General features: G+C 61.6%; 1 protein-coding gene across 1 annotated transcript; it reads left to right on the top strand.

Moving 5' to 3' along the window:
* Positions 1 to 634, top strand: Tco025E_09301 (surface protease GP63; the record flags this gene model as incomplete). Its single annotated transcript, XM_029376121.1, has 1 exon — positions 1 to 634. A coding segment is annotated over one exon (634 nt), but the record flags the coding sequence as incomplete, so codon positions are not given.
* Positions 635 to 636: the final 2 nt, after the last annotated feature.

The raw sequence follows: 636 nt of genomic DNA on the forward strand, positions 1-636 counted from the left end.
GCTCCTCCTCGCGACGACGTGTTGCGTCGTTGGGTGCCTCGCCGCCGCACACCGCCGTGCGCTCGACGAGGCGGCGATGAAGAGCGGCCCGCTGCCGACCGCGATGGTGCGTGAGGTGCCGCGCAAGGGGGAGGGCGCGGCGCAGGCGTACACCGTCGCCGCAGCGGGCGAGGGCAAGGAGTGGGAGCCCATCCGCATCGTGGTGTCGATGGAGGATCTGAAGGACGCAAGTAAATACTGCACCAAAGAAGACGAAAAGAAACCCAACTTCAAGGGGCAAGAGTTGAAGTGCAGGAAGGATGAAGTTCTGACCGCGGATTGGAACAGAACCCTGGTGAACGAGGTCATCCCCGTGGCTCTCAAGCTGCACGCGGAGCGTCTGCTCGTTCGACGCCTGAAGACTCCGCTGAAGGTGCCCAAGTTCACAGAGGAGCATGGGTTTTGCCAGTACTTCAAGGTCCCCGAAGGGCACCAAAGTGCGGGGGTTGAGAATGCGGACATGGTGCTCTACGTGGCTGCCAGGTCTAATTACGGGGAGTGGGGTCTCCCGTGTGCGTTTGGGACGGATGGTCGTCCAATTGCCGCTGCCCTGCATCTGCTGCCTTTTCAAACATTTTCCGTCATGCACGCCTCTCG

Source organism: Trypanosoma conorhini, assembly GCF_003719485.1.
Source record: "Trypanosoma conorhini strain 025E chromosome Unknown Tco_14.4_contig_01057, whole genome shotgun sequence".
In the NCBI taxonomy this organism is placed as follows: Eukaryota; Euglenozoa; class Kinetoplastea; order Trypanosomatida; family Trypanosomatidae; genus Trypanosoma; species Trypanosoma conorhini.